Below are 21,476 nucleotides of genomic sequence, written 5' to 3'. Positions count from 1 at the left end.
ATTACCTCCCAGTTCAAGTACACTAAAGGGGAAGAGATTTGTGATCACAAAGGGTTTTATTTAGCTATAAAAGTCTAATGGCTGGCTGCTGAACCTACATCAGTTCCAGACTAGTTGTTAGGTACAATGTACTAAGAACTTATGTCAAGTTTTAAGAGGAGTAACTAAGACAGAAAGTGAATCTCCTTTTCTTTAAGGCCTTAGGGATTTAATTCCTATTTGAGATGCTATTAGAAGATGAGAATGGTACCTGAGTTGTTCATTATAATATTCTGGTCTGCCTACATTAAAGATCAAACCAGATGATTTTATGTGATAATAAAGGTGTTCTTAACTAGGAAGCTTCCAAGAAGTGTCTCCCTCCTTTCTACTTCTGATTGACACAGTTATTTACTGGAATATAAGTTTACACCTGCTGAAGCATCACAGAAAGTTACACCTTAAGGACACAAAGCCAAAGAGTACATGTGTGATTTCCTTAAAAAGCTCTATCTACCATCAGTACTCTTGAGCAGAATCTGGCTTAGACTTCTAAGGATCTTAATGACTCAGATCTACATGACCAGGATAAGCCCTTTTATGAACTATTGTACATGAGTTAAATAGAAACATCTGAACTGCAGCTCCTTTAGGGCATGCTCTGTAGCTCTTTTCTTCACTGTCCTCTCTCCTCCCAACAATGTGTTGATAGTTTCCTTTTTTTTTTTCCCTACTTCTGGGATAGAGTATGTTGTAGAAGTTGGCATCTTTAAGATGAGCAATACAAACGCTTGTTGGGAACATCACATGTAGGTAAATGCGCTTTACAGGGTCACTGTTTTAAAATACTGTGTTTTCTCCTAAGAAGCAACTGTCCTTTCTTTAGCTGCTTTCATCAGAACATCTTAAGACCAATACTGGTAATAAAAACTTTATCCATGCTAGGAGATTCATCACTTTGCTTTTTCTGTAAGTTGTTATTACAGAACTCAGTGAAATGTCATTTTCTTTTGAAGCTCGTGTGTTCATTAAAATGATTCTAAGTTTTGGGTTTAGTTGAGGCTTACTTGTAAAAATGCACAGATTCAAAGTCCTGTTCCGTCTGAGTGTTTTTAATTCAAATAGCTACAATATCGGAGTTGGAGTCTGATTCAAAGTGCTTTCTATACTAACTGTTTTGTAGTAAATTATTAGAGAATGGAACATTAGCATAATAAGTTACTATATACGTAGTGAAGGAAAGATTGTTAAACAAGGAGCTGGTCTAATGTTAGAGGAATTAAAGTGATTTGGGAACTGTTGTAGCTAAAATGTTCTGGCTAATCTTGCGTTTTTATTTTAAAACTATGGTGAATCTAACTTCATTTTGGCATATTTAGAATGGAGACATTATCTTCCTTTGCCTTTTCCTCTGACATGTGCATACACACCTCTACATATGCATTTTGCTTCTTAAGTTTGGGAATTTTTACATCTGAATCTTAATTTTCGGAATTCATTGTTTCTCTGCGACCTTTTTTGAAATAATGTTCTGTTAAGACCCAGATTTGGAAAGGGAAGAGGTGTAATACTGTACTTCTAAAGAGCTTCAGATCTCCATTGGATAATTTCGTATTATGAATCTAATAGAAGATATTGCACTACATTGTGACTGTAGACCCAGTGCATAATTAGAAAGGAGATCAAGGAAATTACCTGTAAGGCTGATGAGAAAAACATGATAGATGAACCATACTCTCGTGTCTGAATCTGATATATAATTGTGCTTGCTTAGCAAATGAACCCTGGGAAGACCTCCTAGGTGGATAAGTGAATATTTCTTAATAGTTTAATACACTTCTCAACAGAGCAATACTTAACAGGGAATAGTTGATTTTTATACCCTTAAAGAATACAATTCAAACCTTTAAAAATCTTGAAGTACTGTTGTTGTTTTTTTTTTTTTTGTATAGTCAACAGCAGGAGCATCGTTACTGGCTAACGCCTCACCTCTGACTCTCATGGCATCACCCCTGTCTGTAACCAGTCAGAACGTGACGTCTGCACCGTTAACTCCTTTTGGGATGCTGGGTGGCCTTGTTCCTGTGACTGTGCCCTTCCAGTTTCCCTTGGAGCTGCTTGGCTTTGGGACGGACACAGCTGGAGCGACAACCACCTCGGGATCTACCTCAGCGGCTTTCCACCACAGCCTAACTCAGAGTGAGTGGAATTATCACACCGGGCTATAAGGAAAGATGCATCCTTAAAATGGAAATTGAGTAGGGAAGCAATGAAGTTCTGAGACACTCAAATTTGGTTCATGAAAATACATACAGGAGAGTAAATGCGATTCCTTCACTGGTAAAAACTTCCCTTATATAATTACCTAAATGTTATAAATCACCTTTGAAAAGCTTAACTTCATTGTTGTATTCACAGTGTATGTTTAGTTTTGAACGTACTTTTTTGGGGTTAACTCAATACCTTACCTTTAGAAAGGAGTATCGTTTTAAAGTCTCTAAATGACACAATTCAGAGACTTAATACGGTGATTCCTAAAAATAGCCTTAACTCAATAATCTCAGATATCAAACAGCTCTCTTATGAAGAGCTATCAACCACGATGGCATTTACTTTTTCTAAATGCTTATAAAGAAGCTGTTTATGTTCTTAACCCATATAAATTTTTGGTCTTTCTGTCAAACAAAATGGTATAAAGATTGCATCCCAGTAGCAAGGCATGGTCCTTGCTCTGACTTTTGACTAATTATATCTGAATAGGTTTGTCTCTGTTGACTTATTCCAGCCATCAGAATGTTATCAGGTATTTATTTTTTTGTTGTGGAGATTAGCCTGCTACTATAGCTACACTATAAAACCAAAACTTACTTCACAGAGACTGCCTCTTTCCTCAAGATTTATTTTTTGTCTTTACTCTCCTTTCCCTGACCCCCCCCCAGACTTACTGAAGGGTTTACAGCCAGGTGCTCAGCATGCAGCAACACTGTCTCACTCACCTCTGCCTGCTCACTTGCAGCAAGCTTACACAGGTAAAGACATGATATATTTCTTATTACTTATTTTTAACTTATTTTAACTTAAAAGTCAGATTTCTGCCCTAGACTGAAGTGAAATGTACACCAGTACTTAGAGGACACACAACATAGGGACAAATTTTAGTAGCAGCAGGCAGTACTTACTCTGTTGTAGCAGTATTTTTGAAACCTGAATGATTTTTTTTTTCCCCTACTTCTCTTCAATGTCGGGAACAAAAAAATTTCAAAAATTCCAGTATTTTATTGTAGCAGTTCTAGAAACTGAAGTATGCAAATTCAACTAGTGAGGGGAAAAGGAATAATACTTACTGGACACTAACATGATTGTTTATAGGCTGCATAAAGTGTTTTTCCACTAAAATTTTTTTTTCCCCTTTGAAGGAGAAACTGACCTTCCAGCTAAAAGCTTTTTCCATGTTTCTTATAAGAGTATATTCACATGTGAATGGTGGGATGGTTTCTTAATGGAGTATCTGCTTTCCTTAGGAATTTTATGCTTGATAAGAGCTGCATATTTTGATTGAGAAGAGAAACTTGAAATAGAACACTTTATTTTTCTGTTTGTAAGGCTTAGAGCTGGAAAACTTTCAGAAAGCTTTAGAAGGTGCAGTTTAGAGTTTACACCTTTCTTTGCACCTGTAGTGTGTTTTCTGAGGGCCAGGAGAAGGAATGGGAAGGGTGGCAGTGGCTTGGTGGGCATTCTTCATTTGAGAGTTCTCAGAACCAAAAAATTAGGCAGTGTTTTGGTATGAAGCTTGATATATCAGGTTTCAACAACGCTATTTCTAATAAATGAACTACAGAAAAGATGCAAAGTCTTCCACTCGGTAAAGAAAATGTACTTTCTGGTGGTGCTAAAGCTGAACCTGCCAAATTCCTGTCTCTCCTGCTGTAAGTTATGAAAACAAAAGTTTGCTCATGCTTTTATTCTTCCCTTTATGTTTCTGTCTCCCAGCTACAGATGGAGGCCAAAGTAAAGGGGACACTAAGTTACAGCGGAAAAACCAGTGACTTCTGGACAAGCAAGGGAGCTGAAGCAGTTCTGGTTGGCTGACAGAATCTGCCCAGTTGGGAAAGTGCTTATTGTCACAGGGCTGCTGTTTCTGTCGATGTTTACATATTCTGATCCTAAGCACTGTGGTGAGAGGAAGAAGAAAAATAAAACAATACTTGATCAAAGAGAGAAGGAAAAGGAGGACTGGTCCTCCTGGTCATGCAGACTGGTCATAGTTTGATATTGCCTAAAGAAACCACCTTTTTTATCTGCTCTGATTGGCTCTTAAAAGAAATTGATCGTCAAACCCACAGCAGCACCAATATTTTGTTTCTGGGTGAAGTCCAATGAAAAGTGGAAATGGTGAAAGGAGCTAGAAGAGGTTTCTCCATTCATTGCGTAAGGTGGAATCATCCACTTCATTAGTGCCCAAAGTGCCCAGTGTAAGGTTGTGTAGGTCCTGAGTGTACTATACGGTTGTGGACCAAAGGTTATGTAGAATAGAGATGGTGCTGGGATACTTTGAATTACAATTAAACCGTTAGACAAAAGCAGTTGCTGATAATGGGCATTTTTCCAGCTTTAGAAGGCTGTTTGGCTTTAGGGAGCCTACAGATGTATGCAGTCTCATTAGAGAATTGTCTTCAAAAACAGATCTCCTGGTACATCAAGATGTGAGACACAGACTGTTTGATTTATTTTCAGGGTTTTTTTAGTACAAAAGTTCTTATTTAAGGGAGGAAGGGGATGGAAAATATTTCATTTACATGAAAAAGAAACCCACATTTTATTGGTCAGACTAGCATTTCTTTCCCACATTCATTTTAAACGCTAATGTTTCACTATTTCCATTTGTTAAACTTTCTTTTACCTATGTCTTGTGCTTATTTGCTACTGAAAAGATACTCTATTCATGTCTTTCATAAACCACAACCAGTTCTTTTCTCATTCTCAGTCTTCATCTTTTATCTAACTCCCCCCAGAAGCCATGCATTATATTGGTTTGCTAGTTAAAGAAAGCTGATTGTGACCTATTCCAGAGTCAGGTTAAAACTGCTTCAGGCATTAGCCAAAGAGGAGTCGTTCAGAAGCGACCAGAGGTGCCTTCTCTTCTGGGGGCTGAATGGGTTGTCTCCAGCATTTCTAGCCCCTGCTGGCCTGGAGAGTTTGACCTGAACTCTTTCTTACATGGTAGCACAAGACTGCAGAGCTGGCTTTGTTGCTTTTTTTTTTTCTCTTTGACAGCAATACATCAACCAGTTCACATGTAAGATTAGGAAGCATCCAGCACATGTTGCACTTTTGACACTAGGACAGAACTTCGCTGTTGAGTCCCTTGTGCTGTCAGATAAAAGGTGAGAATGGCAGAAGCTAAAATAACTCATAGAGGAAAGGAGCAAATAAACCAGTATGATGCCCTTCTCCTTCAACCCTGAAACATTCCCTTGACCAGAGATGCTGAAATTCTTAGTAAGTAGTTTTTCTGGTAGTTTGACTTGAGATTCAACCAGACACTACTGGTTATGTCACACCTTTTAGAGAGACTTTGACCCCTGAATAATGACTCTTCAATGTTTTTTGCTAGATTACTTAGAGGTTGCAGCTTTCTTTTACATGTGATTTATTTTTCTTAGATCAGACAACAGTTTCTTTTCTATTTAGAGCTCATTTTAATTTTATATAAATATATATACATAAATTTAAAATAATATATATTGTGTATTTAGTATAAAAATGTTGGGTTGAGCTCAGCAATAAATGTTTTTGCACAACACTTCTGTGAAAGACAGATTGAATTAAGATGCATTTGCTCATTAATTTCACTCCACAGCATTTGCCAATTAAATGCTTTTTAGCTGGCGTTAATGTTTTGTATGTAGTGTGTTGATCAGATAAGCTTGCGTCTCCATTGAGGTTATTTAAGAGTTGAAACACACACAGCTATGTAGACCCTGGCATTCTTAATACTGCACAAATTCTGTCAAAATACCGTAAACTATTTAGAGTGCAAGCTTCATCTGATATTTTTTTCTTTTCTCCAGGAAGGGTTGAAGGAAGCCAACTTTTTTTTTTGAGGCCCAACAGTTCTGGCAGGATGTTAATTCTCTGAACTGTGTCAAACTGAGAATTTTAACAATGCATGTAGTTGAGGGAGTTGCGGCAGTGAGGCATCTGGCAGCAATATATTTAAAGGACCCTGTCCTAAGAGAGTTCTACCTCTTCTGTGTTTTCCTCATCAAGGCATCTCATTCAAGTTGTCATCTTTCGTCTTCATACTTACTGAAATTTTAGACTGGGAGACTTGGAGCCCTTTATAACTACAGCACAAATTCCCTTTCAACATTCTTTTCTTCCTGGAAGTATGCTTCATCCTCAGTTGAAGAGTATCCTCTCTAAATCTCCAGGGTAGGAGTAGTCCTGCCTCTGTATCCTATTGAGCTTCTCAGTCTTGGGAAACAAGTGAACTAATATTTATTGTGGAAATAGATCCTAGGGTGATGAAAATAAAGATGACCATACATTGTTTGTGACATCAGTTCAAACAACCCCTCCAGCAGGTAACTGTTTTCAGTCATTACGCTCCTGTCAGTCATTATGCTCCTGAGTGTCTTTTCAATGAACAACACTGGGAATGTGGACCCTTTACTTGCTGTTTCCTATTCTCCCTGGTTAAATCTAGCAAGGCCAAATCAAAGGAAATAATAGGGTGGTTCCCAGGGACCTTTGCAGGTAGCATAGACAGGATGGGAAAGATTACTGCAATGTCCAAGTGCAAAATTAGGTTAATGTTTTACTATTTTCTGCACAGCAGCTCTTCTGGAAACATTCCCCCTCCCCCCCCCCACCCCCAAGTTTTTACTACTTTTTAAGGGCCTTTGTTAATAAATAAACTGTAGTTGTACATACTAAATAAACCCTCAGTATTCACAAGCAATAAGAAAGCCAAGTAGAGCTGTCTTTTCCAGGCAGCAGGGCTGAACTTGGTTTGGGGACGGTATATGAGCTAATGTGTCAAGCTCTCTGAAAGCCCCAAACAAATGCAAGCAATAACTTCTAACATAGATTTTAGATGTTGAAATTGTCTGGGTAGTACTCTCTGCTACATGATCCAAAGTCCCAAAACCCATGGTAGCTATTGTAAATCATTAGAGACACTTGCAAAGAAAGAAGGCAGGCTAGATGAAAAACAGGCTGCAAAGTTTCCTGATACCTTGGACAATAACTGCAGTGTTCTCCCATTCCAAGATACAAATGGCCTAAGTCACTTTGTCCAGCCTTCTCTGTTGATTTGAGAAACATGTCTAAATACTGATTGACTGAGTCACAAGTGCGGATGCTGTGGGTTTCACATCTGTTTTCTGCTAATCAGAAGTAACTTTTAATTACTTGGGTTCTGCTTCGTGTTTGAATCTGATCAAAGTTGTCTGATGCACAGATTTAGGGGTGGTACAGGTCCTAAAAGCCTGTTCCTTCCTGCAGTCCCATCACCTGACCCTTCCTCCACACTCCTTCTCCACTTGGTGCAAGACCCTTGAGGACATGAAAACAGAGAAATCTGCAACTCTCCCAAGCTGCCATCAGTTGTGCGAACCAGTAACCCTCTGGGAGTCACCTTGGACTCCAACTAACTTTATCACATTTGCTGCTACATTCGTAAAATGAACTTTTGGCTGTATTTATTAGCAGATTTTAATCTAGTTTACAGGGGTTTTTTTGTTTTCTTTTGATTAGTTTTTGCCCACAGTTGGATTAGAAGCATTCGGGTGTTTGGGTTGATGGGGTTTTTTTGATTTTTTTGTTTGTTTTTGAGTGAATTGGTGAAAGCACAGTAGTCCCTCTTCTGCTTTTGTTCTGGATTTTTTTGAAGATGGCATTGCAGGGAAAACCTACAGCCAAGCCAAACTGTGGAAGGCTTCCTCCCACATCTAACTTTCATCTTTTGCTGAACTGGGGGGAAAATCGTTAAAGGGACACTTGGGTTTTTGTTTGGGCTTGTTTGTTGTTTTGTTTTTGGTTTTCATAAAATGAACCAGAAGGTTAAAGCATTAGGTAAACAACTGATTAATTAACAGTTTATGCAATTTTTATTTTAGAGAAATTTTTTAAAAGGTTGGTAGTCTTTGATTGGTCCAAGCTCTGGTGAAATGGCTGTTACCCTTCATGACTTACTTGATTCAGGCCTTTGTCCTTTGTTTAAGTGCCTTTTTTTTTAGTTTTATTTACCTTCCCTCTTTAAACTTTTCTCAGAGATCCTGAAGTGCTGGAAAGCATTTTGGAGGAAAATCTTAAGCTTGCCAAGATGGCTTTATGCTGTTATACTATTTTTTTCCCCTTTTGTAAAGAAAAAAACAAAACCAAGTGTGTAATGTGTGTAACTTCATAGCTGCTGTACTATGGCATTGGTTCTGTGTGCTTGTGCATTCTCTCTCACACGCACACGTGCACACACACATACAAGCAATATTCCTGAAACCTGTTCATCCCTCTCCATTCTCCTACTCTGTTAAATGCTACTTAAAGGTTGAACGTTTGTGCGAAGACGGCAGTACAATAAAAGAGTGTGTGCCTGAGTGTGCGTAAATGGGCATGAGAGAAAGGAAGTGGCTAACGGGAATGAAACTTCTTGCATTTTTCTCTGAAGGTTTTGAATGTGTTTCTTAATTAGGTCATGAGTAAAACATTATGGGCCCTGTTTGGCAACCGTATTAATTACTGAACTGCTTCACGCAATCACTGAGTCTGAGGCAGAGATGTGTGGCTGACAGACCCAAGGAGATGGGGATAAAGTTAAAATAGCAGCTTGCAACATCTTTGAATTGATACTAACTGCAAGGAGTCGTGTGTGCAGCTTGATACCAGTTACTGCAAAGATTCTCATATGTACCAAAGTTGTCACTTTCCACCATGTTACTTTCCATGTAAGAAGGAATTTGGTAAAACCTGCAAGAGTGCAGCTGCTAATTGAATTTAAAGCTAGCTATGCTTCACATGCTGCCTAAGTCACTCACCATTACATACTTTTCTAGTTGTATTTCTTCTCAATTTGTTAAGATTTCATTAATGGTTTCTTCTTTTACTACAATGAACAGTAAGTTCATGTGTTCTTAGCTGCAGATAAACCCTCGTAATAGTATCTGTGCTTGTTTCCTTGTTCTCAGACAAAATTAGCTATCTGCAGTAGATGATCTAGTGATTTTAACAGCTTTGTGCCGAAGATCTATCTAACTTACGATTATTATAAACACGAATACCTGAAATTAACAATTCACTTGTGGACCAAGTGCTAAACTTAAGGTAGCGTGCGTATGCATCACTTGCCTGTTCTAGTTCTGTGATGTGCTTCCCCTAGGGAAGATCTGATTTTGAGTTGCAATATGAAAAGGAAGCATTTATTTTACAGAGTGGGAATGGGATGAGAAGTCCTTCATGGGTGGAGAACCAGCATGGAAAACAGAAAATATGGTACCAAATATGTTCCTGTGGCAGAGAATAGCCTAACTTAGTTCTTGGCTTGTCCTCATATTTTTGAGTAAACCTGTTACGTAAACTAGGCCATAAGTGAGTTTCTCCTACCAATCTAATGGTGCTAGTCAAAGACAGGACTATTGCTGGTAGCTCAGTCAGTTGGAGTGGTAGCTGAAGGTGCTTCTTAATCTGTTTTAGGTGCATCAGTGAAGTTACTTCAGTGAAGTTTACCACATTTACCAATTATGTTCTTTAATTCATTTTGAACACACATGTTCTTCATCCTAGGCTGATCTGTGGGATGAGGAATCTACAGCTGGTGATGATGGCTGACTGTTGCAGTCTTTTAACAAATGCAGCTGTTGTAAAAATCTGTGTCTACTGCTTAAGAAATCACTGCCAAAATAAGCAGCCAGAAGTATGCTTACTGGGCCACTGGAAAGGTAACTGTTGTGTAAGGGAGTGCTTTGTGGAAACTTCTGGTGAGGCTTCATCATCCTTTTTCTATGACATGGTGATCCCTTGCTGCTGTAATAGCCTTTTGGGGCTGTAGAAAGCCCTGGTGCTGCTGTGTTATGCTGAGACATCAACATGGCCTGGAACTGGCCCAAAACTGGGGAAATAAAAGATTCCCTCCAACTGTTTTTGCACACTCATAAGTAAAACTGCTAATCTAGTCAGTAGTCAAGGATATAGGCCTGTATTTTGTAGCTGTTTCAGACAGCTGTAGTTCTACCCCAACCATCTCATTTTGTATCTAGAAGCGTATTTTGGTCTCTTCCATTGCTGTCATCTCCTGCTTAAACAATAACCATTAGCTACTAAGTTTTTCTTCATGGTGGAGTAATCCCAAGCAAGCAACGTACACTATGTTTGGCTCCTATCGTGCGCAATACTAAAAAGGATTTGGGGTTTTTTTTCTTTCTAGCAATGTGTGCAGATGTGTTTTATCAATAGATAGTCATATTTGCTACTGTCTAGTACCAAGAGAGAAAGAGTGGGAGAGAATCAATCAAAACCAGTCAGGAGATGCCACCATCATAGGCCAAATTGAGTTGGCGAGGCAGACAGAGCTTCATTGAGACTTAGCAGATTTCACCAGAGTGGGGAAAGAAACTTTCTTGTGTTCTCAGCTTTTTCCAGATAAAGCCTTAGTTTGATTAGTAGTCACTAATATCAACTATGCAGATAAGTATTTACGTGTTTCAGTGTTACATGCATTCCTTTCCCCAGCTACCCCTCTTAACACACTGAAGTTTTACCCAAAGAAAATGGAGTATTTTTGAATGTCTGTAATGCAGAACTTTTTTTGCTAATGTGAAAAAAAAAATTGTATTTTAAAAAAGAAACCCTTTCACTGGTGCAACATGTAGTGTCAAGTGTCATGAAGTTGCTTTGAGAGGGAAGCTAAAATTGCTTCTTGTGACAGGTTTTAGTCTGAGAGTTTTTTAGAATATCCAGCTCTCACAATTGGTTTAAGAAGGTGCAGCATGTTTTTTAATGTACAGATTGGATTTGGGAAGAAACCCGTGAGACATCCCAGGTTTCTTTGTTAATTAAATTAATTTCTCACTGAAATGAAGTTGCTTCTAAACAAGGGGAGTTACCAGCTAAATAAAAACTAAGTCACAATCCCCAGGTATTTCTCACTGGTCTTTTAGTCTTGTTGTATGTAACTACAAATAACAATTTAGCTCAGAGATGAGAACTGTAGTATGTGTTTTATTGCCGGTGATTCCATCATGTAGCAATTAGTACCATGTTCTTGCATAGTTATCAAGATCTGTACTGGAAATAGATGGAGAAATTTTATTTTTGGACTACTGTTAAAAAAAAAAAACACCAACAAAATTATCTACGACTTTTTACCCCCCAAAAGTCTACTGAGCAGTGCTATATTTTAGCAGTTAAACTAGTATCCTTGTTACGTGATTTGTCTCTTGTAGTCTTTTACTGAGGGTTAGAAGCATTTAATGAGTAATCCTTAAAAAGTTGCCATTCTCTAGCTTAGGGTCAGGTGTTTATAATACAAGGGCATCTGTGATGATAACTTCTGATGATACAAAATCTCTGTTCAGAATACTTCATTGGGGGAAAAAAACAGTGTGGGTACAAGTCCCTAAAGGCCTGCCTGATAAAAGAGGGAAAGAGGGTCAGTGAAGAAGAGTGCCCTGCACAGCTAATGGCAGTGGAGATCATCCCCTCAACAGCAGTTTGGCCTCCATATCCTTTGTTTGGTTTGGTGTCACTTTATATATATATATATATATATATATATTTTTTTTTTTTTTTTTTAGCAAGTTTGGATATAGCCAGTTTAATTCTATCTGACCTACTGTGATCCCCCAGACAATGAAGGGCTGAGAAACTGTTTTGCTACCTTTCACTGGGGAGGTTAGAACAAAAAGCTGGATGAGGGTTTTTTGTTGTTAACAAATGTTAAATCACAGCTAGAATTTTTCGCATTCCTTGGCTTCAAACAAAGGAGTGCACAGTTACTATGAGATGGTAAACCTCTTTGAGTTGGTGATTCCTTTGATGCTTTACTCAGTCCAGCATGAATTTGTACAAGATCACCTTCCTCCTTTTAACACTCGCGCATTCCGGATCATAGGGCTTAGCGATGGAGAGAGGATCCCAACAGCCTTGTGCTTATCTGATGAGCTCTCCAGGGAAACTGCCCCGTGAAATGCTCCCCTCTTGTGACAACAAGCCTGAGCAACCAAATGCAGCTACATTTGGGTGGTAAGCACCACTTTGATTTGGATTTTTTAGGGAGGTGTGTTCCAATAACTTCAAGGGATACTGTGTTTTAAATGTGTGGTTTCTTTCTTCTCTCCTTATAAAACTGGACCTGAACACAAGTTTTGAGTTGTTGGGGTTTGTTTTGGGGTTTTTTTTGTTGTTGTTGTTTTGGGGTTTTTTGGGTTTTTTTTGTTTTTTTTTTTTTTTTAATAATCTCAGGACCTGAAAGATTGTAGCATTTAGTGTGTCTTAAAAATGATGTACTGTACCAGCCATGGATTTTGTAAATACACCTGTCTCCCTTTTTTGTATTTTAATTTTTTAAAAGTGTGTAAGGCTCTTTGCCAGAGGAACTGGTGCCTGCTTTATCTCCATCCTGAACTGAAGCAGGAAAAGGAAGAAGCTGCTGCCTCAAAAGCCTGCGTCGGTTCCAAATGCGTATATTGTTCTGGTCAGTTTAATGGCTGTTAGTCTTTTGTTAGTTGGGAAGCCGGGTAGTTCCCTGCACATTCCCAGTTGTGGCTAGCAGAGCCCTGTCAGGGAGGCTAATTTTAACTCTCTTCTGTGTGACTACTTGATGTTTTCACTCCTTCCAGGTACTCAGGTTTGCTATCCCTGAGCAGTCCAATGCTTTCAGAGGTCAGGACTATTGGTCCTCTGTGAGAATAACTGGAGAGCATTTCATTTTACCAGTGCTCTGATCCAAACACAGTCACGGGGTTCGTATCCTGCGAACCTTGCAGGTAACGCTGTCTTCACCTGTTCCGGGAGGGGCTTGCCCTTTTCTGCTTTCCTGAAAGGAGCGCAAGCTTTTTTTTGGCAGCAGACTTTGCTCTGGGATCCACCCTTGCCGGCAGACCCCTGTTCTGCAGTAGGAGCCTTACTCAATTCGGCGTAGCTGTTCCCTGTCCCTGACTGCGACAGGCTTTTTCATGAGTGTACTTTTCTTTTTTTTATGTGTCACGTGTCTGTGCTGTATTAAATAAAGAGGAATGTACATATTAGCCCCGTGTCTGTGATTTCTCGCAAAAATAAAAATGGCAAAAGGCTTCACTTGAAGGGTTGGCCCTTCGGGCTGTTTGTCGCGTTTTTGTTTTGGGGGTGGGGGCATCCTTCAGGCAGGGCAACCACCCGGAAAAGGGTAACACTGTACAAGGACCAGCGTTTTGAAACCGCCAAAGGGTCGGTATGGAAGGAGCGTTTCCCTGCGTGACTATCGCGCTGTTCCGAGGCGCCACCTCACAACGCCATGGAAGCACCGCGCTCCCGCCTGGCTCCGGCTCCCGGGGGGCCGCGCGGCGGCTGCGCGGGGCGGTGCTGCCCAATCACCGGCTTCCGACGCGCTCCATACAAGGAAAGGGGGCGGGACAGCAGATAAGTAGGCACACGGAAACCTCTCTTACGCGACAGCCCCAGTGGCCTAATGGATAAGGCATTGGCCTCCTAAGCCAGGGATTGTGGGTTCGAGTCCCATCTGGGGTGGGTGTTTTTTTTCCCTGCACTCGCGCCGCGCCGCCTGTCCGGACTCCCGCGAGCCGCCGGCTGCCTCGGGACCGCAGCTCTTGGGCTTGTTGTTGGGCGTCCCCTTCTGGCTCGAGCAAGACCCGGAGCCCCTTTTAAACCCGAGGCCCCAGAAAGCCGCGGGGACGGGCCCGCGGTCCAACTCGTTTTCCCGCCGTATGACGCGCCTTTTGGAAGGCTCCCAGGGCTCCCGCTCCGTTACCACGGGCGGGCGGCGGGGCGGAGGGCCCAGGGCGAGGCGTGGGGCGGGCACGCCGCAGTCCCGCCGCTCGACCTCCGGCACTTGACCTGCGCCAATTGCAGTGGCGGGGAGGGCGGCACAGAGGAGGAGGCGATCGTGCACTCGGCGCTCGACTGCCCGCACTGGCGAGGCGCGGCGGCGGCGCTCGCTTGGCGGGCGCGTCCGCGCGCGGGTCGGAAATGGCGGCGCTGGGAGCCCCGCTGCGCACCCTGCGCGCGCTCCTGCGCGAGCTCCGCCACGCCGCCGGCCGCTCCTATCGCGACAGCCCCGCCTATCGCCACGTGGTCGCGGCCTTCCGCGCGCACCGGGTACCCGCGGGTTTCCCCTACCCATCCCTGCCCGGGCAGCCGCCGGGGCTCGGCGAGGCCTCGGGGCCGCCCTGACCGCCGCTCCCCGCAGGTGACCAGCGAGAAGCTGTGCCGGGCCCAGCAGGAGCTGCACTTCCAGGCCGCCACCTACCTGTGCCTGCTCCGCAGCGTCCGGGAACACGAGGCCCTGCACCGCGAGTACCACGGCAAGGGCGAGCGCTCGCCCCAGGAGGTCGCCGGACTGGTGGGCTTCAGACTGCCTCAGCAGCCGGGAGGGAAGGGCTGAGACGGGACTGCTGTGTTCAATGTTTATTCCTCAATAAATATCCTAGAGCTACTGGAATAGGCCGGGTTCTCTAACAGGTGACTTTTGTCAGTTTTAGGTTATGGTGTGAAAGCCGTAACTGGAAACCCCCTCTCCCTTTATCAGGCTTCCCAGACGCCCATACCGTCCTTCTCAATGTGTGTTGTGACTGGCACCCTCCACGGGTTGAGAGGTTGGTTGTAGTGGAGAAACATGTCAGCCTTCCCTGCTGAACTCCTTGTCCAAGGGGTTGGAGGGGTTCGTGGTTCCCCCACGTGATTTAAAAGCAGTAGGTGAGAGAATTTGTCTAGTGTTCACCGAAGCATTTTCCATCTATATTCTATGTGGAATTTCGTACTCTTCCAAGAACAAAGACCTCTTCTGTGGAGCATCTGTGGATTCTGGTGAGCACTGCAGTAGCACAAACCTCTTCCATCGTAAAGATTTTTTAGGGTTTTTTCCATGGTGGTGAGCTAGCACTAGCAATTCAGAGAGATGAATTCTTAATGAGTTACATGTTTCTCGGTGTCTCTGAGAAGTCGACTCTGCAACTGCCAGCTTCCTGTGCTGCCCTCATGCACTGAATCTCAGAAAAGCTGAAGGGAACTGACTACTGACAGTCACGCGAGGTACTCAAATGGCACTGCGTTTTCTCGCTCATCTCACAAATGTGGAACGGCGAGTTTCCTTTTATGAAAGAATGTCTTGAGTTGCTGCTGTTCTCAGAAGAGTGTTGAATTGTATGCAAGATATGTAAGAAATCTATAACAAGAATGGCTAAGAATGTGAGGTTTACCTGGGGAGGAGCTTGAAGCAACTCTAACAAAAGATTGTGTTTGTTAGGGTTTTTTACTGTTGGGGAAAACAAAGTGTTCTGTCAGAAAAACATTGCAAATAGAATTAGTTCATCTAAGTCTGCTTCTTCTTTCCCCTGTATTTAAAACTTGGGGGTGGTTTAATCCCCACAGTATAGTGGATAGGCACAACGGATCCTTAAAACTGGGGAGATCTTGGCTGCTTAGGTAAGGTAAGGAGATGTGAACTACAAGTTTTAGGGTTCTGTTGACCAAAATTCCAGTTTGCAAGTCTTAACAGTGTCTCACTAGCTAAACGGTGGTTTTTCTGAAAAGCGTTGGTGTAACAGGTGGGAGAGTACCAACCTATTTTCAGCTCTGTAGATCAAAGTGGTGCGATGTCACCACACCCTGAGAATGGCTGTGACATACTGGTTGGTTTGGGTTATTTAATGCAAACTGCTGCATTCTGCAGTTCACTTTCCAGACAGACTAAAGGTTTGCTCCATCCAAAGTCCCACGGTCTAGAGTATATTGCTTGACAGAGGGAAATTAAAAAAAAAAAAAAAAAAAAAAAAAAGTGTGATCATTTGGCCAGACATAGATGCTCTTTAAAGAGCAGAAGGAGATAAAGTGTGTATGCTGTGGGTATACATAGTAGCTAAAATTTCTCAATTTCCCCTAAGCATACTAAGGTACTAAATAGAGTATTCTAACAAGTGTTGGGGTCTCTTCCATTTACTTCCCTTTCAACCCAAAGTAATGACTAACAAAAGTAAATTTAGATTTTAAAGAAGCAGCAAAGCCAGGACATACTCTTAATTAGCTGAGGGGCACTGGGTAGAAAATCTTCCCTGAACGTGTTACAGAAGAGCATCTTCTCTGCAAGTCCTTCTGAAATACCGATAATTGGGGGGGGGAGGGGTTAATGTTAGGGGAGGCTTTGTGTTGCCTTTTTTCACTCGTATGGAGTTAACCTTGAACACGACAACGCCTGTGGACGATTAGAACTGATCTTTATGACGGATTTTGGTCACTAGATGGCAACACGATGGTTGACAAAGGGTGAGTCACAAAATGCAGGCGTTATAATGGGTAAAATTCATGAAAACATTTTTTTTGAAAATGGATGTTGGTGCCCTGTAAATTGAATTATCAGCCGCACATGGCAGTAGCCTCAGTTTCAAGGGTGGTTCTCCAGTAGGCGGGGTATTACAGTAACTTTTCTCACCACGACTGCACCCGGCACTTGAGAGAGCGCGGGCCATGGCAGTGGTGCTGCACAGCACTCCAAGAGGGAATCGGCTCCAGAAGGGAACTGTCCCTAAGCTCCGCTCCCGGGGCCGCCCGAGACCGCAACCCCGCCCGGGGCCGCCGCTGACCCGGAGACCGTGACGTCACAGCGGACACGTGGGCCCTCCTGGCCAATCAGCGCGCCCCAAGGGCCCAGCCCGACGGCCCAATCAGAAGCCTCGCCGCGCGGTGCGTCACTGGCCGAGCAGCGCGGGCCGTGGCCAATAGGCGAGCGCCGAGGCCCGTCCGCGCTGACGTCGCGGAGCGGACGAAGGGGCGCAGGGCGCGTGCGCGCGGGTTTCCGTTCCCGCCGGCGCGCGCGCGTGGCGGGCGCGGGAGGGAGCGGGAGGAGGGGAGCGTGTGGGGGCGTGAGGCGGCGGCACCGGGTCCGGCGTGAGGCGAGTTCCCCGCTCCGCTTCCCACCGGGAAAGCCAGGCGGGGGCAGCGCCCGCTCCCTCCCTCCCCCCGCGGCGGCGGGGGAGCGGCCCCGCCCGGGCCCGCCCGTGACGCGAGGGGCAGGGCCGAGCGCCCGCCGCGCCTCGGGCCTTGTAGGCCGCTGTCGGCGTGACTCGGCCCGGCTTCGCCGGGCCCCCCCCCGCGCTCAAGATGTCGGCGCAGGCCCAGATGCGCGCCATGCTGGACCAGCTCATGGGCACGTCCCGGGACGGTAAGTGCCCCCCGGCCGTGAAGGGGCGGGAGGAGGGGGCGGAGCCGCCGCAGCCCCGGAGGTCACGGCGGTACCGGGCGGGCCGGGCGGTGTTCGCCGTGATTGGCAGGTCCGGGACCCGTTCCCCGCACCCCCCGCGGGGCGGGGCTACCGGGGCCGTCACCGGCGGGGTGGGGGGAGCCGAGCACCTCCTCCCCCCGCGGAGCTGCCGGCGCCGGCCACTGTCCGGGCGGCCGCGCTGGCGGCCCTGCTGCTATTGGAAATCCGCTCCTGGCGTGGTCCGCGGCGCACCGCCTTCCCGCGCGGTCAGCGCAGAGAGACGCAAGCTTGCGAGATTCTGATCATCGGGGGGAGGACACAGCGAACCAAAAAATCCCCCCAAGCCAACAGCCCCTTTAGTAGAGCAGAGTGGGTTTTTGTGTTGTTACAGGTTTGTCTAAATTCTGGCCCAAACCATCGTGTCAGTCAGCAGGAGGGTATGTCTTTTGCTTTCTAAAAGGCAACGTGGGTTTGAACCAAGTGGACAGAAAACCCTTTTAAAAACAAGCCCTAAAGAGCCAAGTAAAAGCTTAACATCTGGAGGCAGTAATACCCGGAGGGAGATACTCGATGTACGGTCAGGTTTCAGATCGCTCTGCGATCACAAAATGAAGAATACTGCTGTGTAAAGCTGCTCGCAGTTTTTGTCGGGGTGCATGGCGATCAGCTTGAAACTTTGAACCGGCACTCGCCCATAAATCCAGGTAGTTGGGGAGCTGCTGGAAAAGAGTAGTTCCAGTTATGCTGTGCAGTCCTTAACTTAAAACAAGAGAATACTGCACCCGAGGGTAGGCAGCAATTAGAGATAATTTACGTGTTCTGCATGTCGTGCTCAGTCCGTACTTACTCTTGCAGACGTGTTACGTTTGTTGAAGCTTTTTGTTGAATTAATGGTTACCTGTTTTCCCCATGCACTGAGTAGGATGCGAGAAGTGGGATGTGCCTTGTCTGTTCTGATCATCTCTTGGTACTGGGCTAATGTGATATGACAGCTTTTTTTAGTATAATCTAAAATTTCGAATAAATGTAACTGGTTTACGCATACCCCTTGCATCGTGAATGCTTTCTGCTGAGTTCTGAATTACTGTTCTGCAAAGACTGTCTTCCAGAGTAAGGCTGTTTAGTGAGTTGTCATCATGCAAGATCTAATTTAGGGTGGCTTTGTCTTGCTCCAGAAGATTTTCCAATACTTCCTGTTGTGGCTGCTCATGTCTAAGTGCTTGGCAAAGTAACATTGTGCTTATGAAACTCAAGTCTTAACCAGTGTTGGCACCTAGATCACTGTCTTAGTGCTACCCTAAGACTACACAGAAGGTTTAAAGGGGGTGGAGGAGCTGTTTCGATTTCCAAAGGTATCTTCTGTTGAATGGTGGGAGAAGAGTGTGATTTACTTGAGACAGCTGCCCAGAAATGTTAAGTGACTAAAATCTAAACCAGGAAAAGCCGTTTTCAGACTATATTTTCTCTGGCTTTGTAAGAAAGCAGTTATTGTATTGATAACTGTATTTCTCCCCCTCCCACTCACCCTGTAATTCCTAAACCACGTGTGCTGAACTGTTCAGAAACTAACTGGCTAGAAAGGAAGCGTTTAAACAAAATGGGCAGAATAGGGAAGGATAAGGAGAAAAGACTGTTCGTAAAACTGGCTTCCATTATTGGATTGATGATCTCAGTGTAACACCATTACAGTTTTAAAGAAAATAAAAAGTCCAGTGGAGCATTATTTAAACTGAATTGTACACAGGGATTGAAAATTAACCCTTTTTTGCAGAGCTGGTACTTAATAAATCCAAGGCCAGGCTCAAGGTCATTGAAATACTGCTAACCTTGAGATTAGTGGGGTTTGGGGTCATTAGGTTTTTCTATATTCCTATTAGCTTTGACAAATACTCTATTTCTGTTAAGATGCAAATTGCAGTTTTTCTTTAGAGTGCGCCAGTTTTTTAATTTCTTGGTAGATCAGAGCTCTAATTTCACCGCTTGTCCCCACTGCCTTTGATTTTGCTCTGCCTGGCAATGCAGTAGAGTTTAAAACGCAATAGAGTTTCTGAAAAAATACTCTCTCTCGGGTGATGTTTTTGTTTTATATTGATCAAAATTACCAAAGTGCTTTTTAGTTTTATACTTTACACAGTCTGGCAGATTTTTTGTCTTGTTCAGGTGTTTTTGGTTGGGTTTTTTTTGAGAAGCCTAGAATATGAAAGCTTAAAAATCTTACCTGTTGTAGAAGAGGTAGATCAAACATTTGATCTCTTCAGTGAGAGTAGAAAAAACTCAGAGGTAAATTTAAAACCAATGGCTGTGCCTGAATATATGTATGTAGGGATTTTTTTGGTTTGGTTTTTTCCCCTTTTTAGATTATGGTATCATTTGTAGAATATATGAACATGTTCTGAAAATGGTTTTGAAAAATCTGCAATGAGATGCTCAAACATGGTTTTAGGAGATGAGCTGTTCAAACATGGTTTTAGGAGATGAGCTGTAGGCTGTAATTTGTGGAACTATGTGCACGCTTATTATAACTGGTGTCCCTAGGGCCAAAACGGAAAAGCCTGGAAGATGTAGTTGTTAAAGTGTTTTTATGGATTTGCTGTTAAGTTCCGAGAATGCCTAGAAAGCACAGTTCCGTATTGGTCACAGTGATTCAGAAAATACCCACCAAGCTGTACGAATATTCATGAAAAATAAACTGTGTTAGAGAGGAGTCTCCTCATGTCAAACAGGGCTGCCCAACATGTGGCCATGTAGAAGTGGGTGTGCTGCTCCAGGCATGCCCCTGGCTGTACCCTTTCCCAGAGGGCCCTGTGCTTGTGGGCAGGGAGAAGTGAGAGCTTCCGGGCTTCTTTGGCAGCCTGCTTCCTCCCGTGGCTGAGTTTTGACAGCAGCATAGATGCACGCAGTCACATGGCATCGCTGGCTGGTCCCTGCCAGGATGTGGGGCTCGGGCAGCCTCTTGGCAGCTGCCCGGCCCAGTGCCCCCTGCTCCGTGCCCGCCTTTGCTCATGTGACAGATACCTGACAGAGAGTGAAACTGAAGGGACCTGGCAAGTGCTTCTGAGGAGCTGCCAGTGAATTGCAGTTCTTAGAATAGATCTGGGTTATCTAAAAAGCAATTGTGTTGGTGATGTCAATACAATTAAATGTGTGAAGGGCAGGAATGGTTCTTTTATACACCTGGACAAAACGTTTATTAATTATTTATTAATTATTATTTAAAAGCAAGTAAGTTTTTAAAAACGCATTGCATATTACGTAGGTTAACCTTCTCTTGCATGCTTCTCTGACAAGTGGAAAACTGAATTGGATGTGGACTGTGCCAAAATTAAAAAAAAATTAAAAGTGCCACTGATTTTGATGCTAGTAAAAAGCTGGGCTTATTTAATATAGTCATGACTGCAGGCTGAAAAAAAATCTTCTCTAAATGGCATTTCAAGTACTGATAACCTGCCATACCAAGAGAGGATTTAAATATAAATTACTGGATATATAGTATAGGTTTTCCAAATATTGGGAAATAACTAGTGCTGAAAACCAGGTACTAATCTTATGTACTTATATATGAATGGGTTTTTTTGTTTGCTTGGGTTTTTTTACTGTTAACACTTCAACTGAAGGAGTTTTTATTCCATATGTCGATAGTTAAAAGGTTAGTTCACGGTTGTTGTTGACCGGAGCTGCAGGAGCTTGTCATTTAGGAGTATTAGGACTAAGCACATAGAGAAGTATGACTTTTATTTTTTAAGATACTGGTTTTCAACTGTAAAATTGAGTAGACTTTTTTTTAATAGTATGTATAGGTAAACCCTGCTTTTGCCATCCCTGTTCTCTAGAAAACAGGAGTTAGCCTTACAGATAATATCATAATTATAAATTGAGTCATTTACAAATTGAGTGAAATGTTAACAATTGATACTAGTAACCCCAGGATTGGGGTTTTTTCCCCCAAAATGTAGTTGAAATGGGCAAAGATTGACAAGTTCGCTGTAGAAGAACTGATGGGAAAGATCCCATTTTTATCTTGAACCAGCTTATCTTGCCTAAGTGTTTCATTTTCCACCAGGTCAGTTACATGCTCTTGCCTTGCTGCAGG

General features: G+C 43.3%; 3 protein-coding genes and 1 non-coding gene across 10 annotated transcripts in view; all 4 read left to right on the top strand.

Moving 5' to 3' along the window:
- The window catches only part of UBN2 (ubinuclein 2), a 52,405-nt gene extending 39,182 nt beyond the window's left edge, over window positions 1–13,223 (top strand). Inside the window, exons 15-19 of one of the 5 annotated variants that reach the window (XR_004239550.1) lie at window positions 1,932–2,178; window positions 2,919–3,008; window positions 3,970–12,219; window positions 12,548–12,670; window positions 12,816–13,223. Coding sequence is in view for 1 of the 5 variants with exons in the window: in XM_032105388.1 (XP_031961279.1) it covers window positions 1,932–2,178; window positions 2,919–3,008; window positions 3,970–4,025 (393 nt within the window). In the remaining 4 variants the exon portion in view is untranslated. Of the gene's footprint in view, window positions 1–1,931; window positions 2,179–2,918; window positions 3,009–3,969 lie in introns of all 5 variants that reach the window. The other 4 variants (XR_004239547.1, XR_004239548.1, XR_004239549.1 and 1 more) reach the window with 4 other exon arrangements.
- Window positions 13,224–13,628: 405 nt separating this feature from the next.
- TRNAR-CCU lies at window positions 13,629–13,701 on the top strand. The gene has a single exon. It is a non-coding gene; the product is annotated as a tRNA-Arg (tRNA).
- A 411-nt stretch (window positions 13,702–14,112) lies between these two features.
- FMC1 (formation of mitochondrial complex V assembly factor 1 homolog) lies at window positions 14,113–14,635 on the top strand. Its single transcript, XM_032106352.1, has 2 exons — window positions 14,113–14,289; window positions 14,381–14,635. The coding sequence occupies exons 1-2, from the start codon at window positions 14,161–14,163 to the stop codon at window positions 14,573–14,575; spliced, it is 324 nt and encodes a 107-aa protein (XP_031962243.1). The 5' UTR covers window positions 14,113–14,160; the 3' UTR covers window positions 14,576–14,635.
- A 2,351-nt stretch (window positions 14,636–16,986) lies between these two features.
- Window positions 16,987–21,476, top strand: part of LOC116442840 (putative RNA-binding protein Luc7-like 2) — a 29,847-nt gene continuing 25,357 nt past the window's right edge. For 2 of the 3 annotated variants that reach the window (XM_032106349.1, XM_032106348.1), the window contains exon 1: window positions 16,987–17,347. In XM_032106349.1, coding sequence (XP_031962240.1) covers window positions 17,287–17,347 — 61 coding nt within the window. In that variant the 5' untranslated portion in view covers window positions 16,987–17,286. The remainder of the gene's footprint in view (window positions 17,348–21,476) is intronic. The other variant, XM_032106350.1, reaches the window with a different exon arrangement.

This window comes from Corvus moneduloides, chromosome 4 (assembly GCF_009650955.1).
Source record: "Corvus moneduloides isolate bCorMon1 chromosome 4, bCorMon1.pri, whole genome shotgun sequence".
NCBI classification, from domain to species: domain Eukaryota; kingdom Metazoa; phylum Chordata; class Aves; order Passeriformes; family Corvidae; genus Corvus; species Corvus moneduloides.
This window is presented reverse-complemented; position numbering and strand designations above follow the sequence as displayed.

Bases quoted from the DNA above. Each gene is read 5' to 3' on its own strand.
- FMC1 (XM_032106352.1), top strand. From the start codon at position 14,161: ATGGCGGCGCTGGGAGCCCCGCTGCGCACCCTGCGCGCGCTCCTGCGC. The intron at 14,290-14,380 runs GTACCCGCGGGT...CGCTCCCCGCAG, and splicing joins CGGCCTTCCGCGCGCACCGG to GTGACCAGCGAGAAGCTGTG.